Source organism: Lepidothrix coronata, unplaced genomic scaffold (assembly GCF_001604755.1).
Source record: "Lepidothrix coronata isolate B3197 unplaced genomic scaffold, Lepidothrix_coronata-1.0 Scaffold261, whole genome shotgun sequence".
Classification (NCBI taxonomy): Eukaryota; Metazoa; Chordata; class Aves; order Passeriformes; family Pipridae; genus Lepidothrix; species Lepidothrix coronata.
In genome coordinates, this window is record NW_016690441.1 from 149,891 (window position 1) to 151,701 (window position 1,811).

At 62.3% G+C, this 1,811-nt stretch overlaps 1 protein-coding gene across 1 annotated transcript in view; it reads left to right on the plus strand.

Moving 5' to 3' along the window:
- The first annotated feature begins 33 nt into the window (after positions 1 to 33).
- Positions 34 to 1,811, plus strand: part of LOC108507560 — a 7,391-nt gene continuing 5,613 nt past the window's right edge. Inside the window, exons 1-6 of the mRNA XM_017835625.1 lie at positions 34 to 155; positions 316 to 430; positions 558 to 695; positions 949 to 1,161; positions 1,287 to 1,442; positions 1,607 to 1,708. Coding sequence (XP_017691114.1) covers positions 34 to 155; positions 316 to 430; positions 558 to 695; positions 949 to 1,161; positions 1,287 to 1,442; positions 1,607 to 1,708 — 846 coding nt within the window. The remainder of the gene's footprint in view (positions 156 to 315; positions 431 to 557; positions 696 to 948; positions 1,162 to 1,286; positions 1,443 to 1,606; positions 1,709 to 1,811) is intronic.

The window sequence follows — 1,811 nt, forward strand, 5'->3', positions numbered from 1 at the left end:
CTGGGCTTTGCACACAGGTTTGCAGTGCTGAGCATGAAGGCCCTGCTCTGCTGCCTGCACTGTGAGGATGTGGTGCATTCAGTGGACCACAATCGTGGCTGGGCGAGGCTCCTCAACGCTCGCAGCCGCCGCTACGCAGTGGCTGTGCTGGCCAGGTGAGACTCCCTTGTCCCCGCTGTCCCTGTCCTTTCTGCCTCCCAGAGTGCCCTCGATCCCTCCTGGGCTGGTGGGAAAAGACCAGGGCCCTGTGAGTCCGTCCTGGGAAAGGTTTGCCCACCCGGCTTGGAGTCAGTGGTGCCTTTTTCCCCCTGTCAGGGAGATGCGCCGTGTCTCCAGCCCCTTGTGTTCCCGCATCACACTCCACCTGCTGGAGCTGCTGAGCAGGGAGGAGCCGTGCTGGGACCTCCCTGCCATGGCATTCCTTGTGGAGGTGAGCCTGATGGCGAGCGCTGCCTCACCGAGCTACCTCCACCTCTCTGGCCTCTTGGAGGGCCCAGCCCTGTGCGGGTGCGGGCTCCTGCCAGCTGGGCACACCATCACTGCTCCATACCTTTCAGGTCCTGGACTGCCTGGACACCAGAGAATGCGGTGACAGAGTCCTGGAGATCCTCTCAAGGAACCTGGGGAGCACAGACAAAAAGTGGCGTCAGCTGGGGCTCAGAGTCCTCATAGCGCTCAGCCAGGATCCCGTGATGGTGAGAAGGGGCAGTTGGCTGAAGCCGTGCTGGAATCCTGGGGCTGGGGAGTGCAGTCACTTGGGCTTGGCTGGGCTTCAGGAGCTGTGGCAGCTGCTCCCAGCTCTGCTGCCTCCCTGTTCAGCTGCCCAAGTCCCTCGGCACAGTCCTTTGGCCTCCGGGCCCCGCGGCAGCACGTGGGGCTGCCCTGCCGGAGCGAGGCTGGGGCTGCAACCGTTCATGGCTTCACAGTACAGCCTTGTGTTCCTCACAGGCCAAGCGCATCTGGAGCCTGTTGGATATCCTGGTGCAGCTCCTGGGGGATGAGGACAGAGATACAGTTTGGATGACCCTCTCTGTGCTCGACAATGTGCTCTGGAGCAGTGTCTGGACACAGCTGCAGAAGAGGGTCCGCAGCAAAGACCCTCTAATATCCACCCCCACCGGCCTGCAGTTGGCTGAGGCGCTCCGGCCACTCTTTGACCACGTAAGGCTCTGTGCCCCACCATGGGCTCTGGGTGCTGCTGGGAAACTTTGTGCCCTGTGAATTTTCAGGTCTGTGCCCGGTGGGGCCTGGAGAAGCTGAGGTCTTTTCTTCTTTCTTTCCACCAGGAGGACAGCAGTGTGCGGGAGGGCTCCATGGTCATCTTCACACGTGTGATGACACTGATAGTGAGAGCGGGAAAAAGACCCCTGAAGCCACACGTGTGCCTGAGCCTGCTCCCGCTCTACTTCCACCGGCACGATGAGAACCCGGTCGTGAAAAAGGTGAGGACTCGTGGGCTCTGGTGTCCCATGGGAGGGGGCTGGGCTGCCTCCTGTCCTGGCACATCGTGGGCTCTGGGCTCCAGCCTCCTCCTGGCCTTGGTCCAGGGACACAGGTCCCGTGCCCTGGGCTGCAGTGCCATGTCCTGGTCTCTGTTGCTCTGCAGGCCTCTCGGAAAGCACTGCTGGATGTGACCAGGTTCCTGAAGAGGAGGGATCTTGGGCGCCTGGTCAACACAGAGGAGCCATGGAGTTTTGGCGAGTGCCTGGTAAGGACGGCCCCAAAGCCCCAGCCCCCGATGCCCAGAGTGTGGGGCTGGCACTGTGCCTCTGCCCACTGCTGCACCCACCTGTGGGACAGCAGCCTGCGCC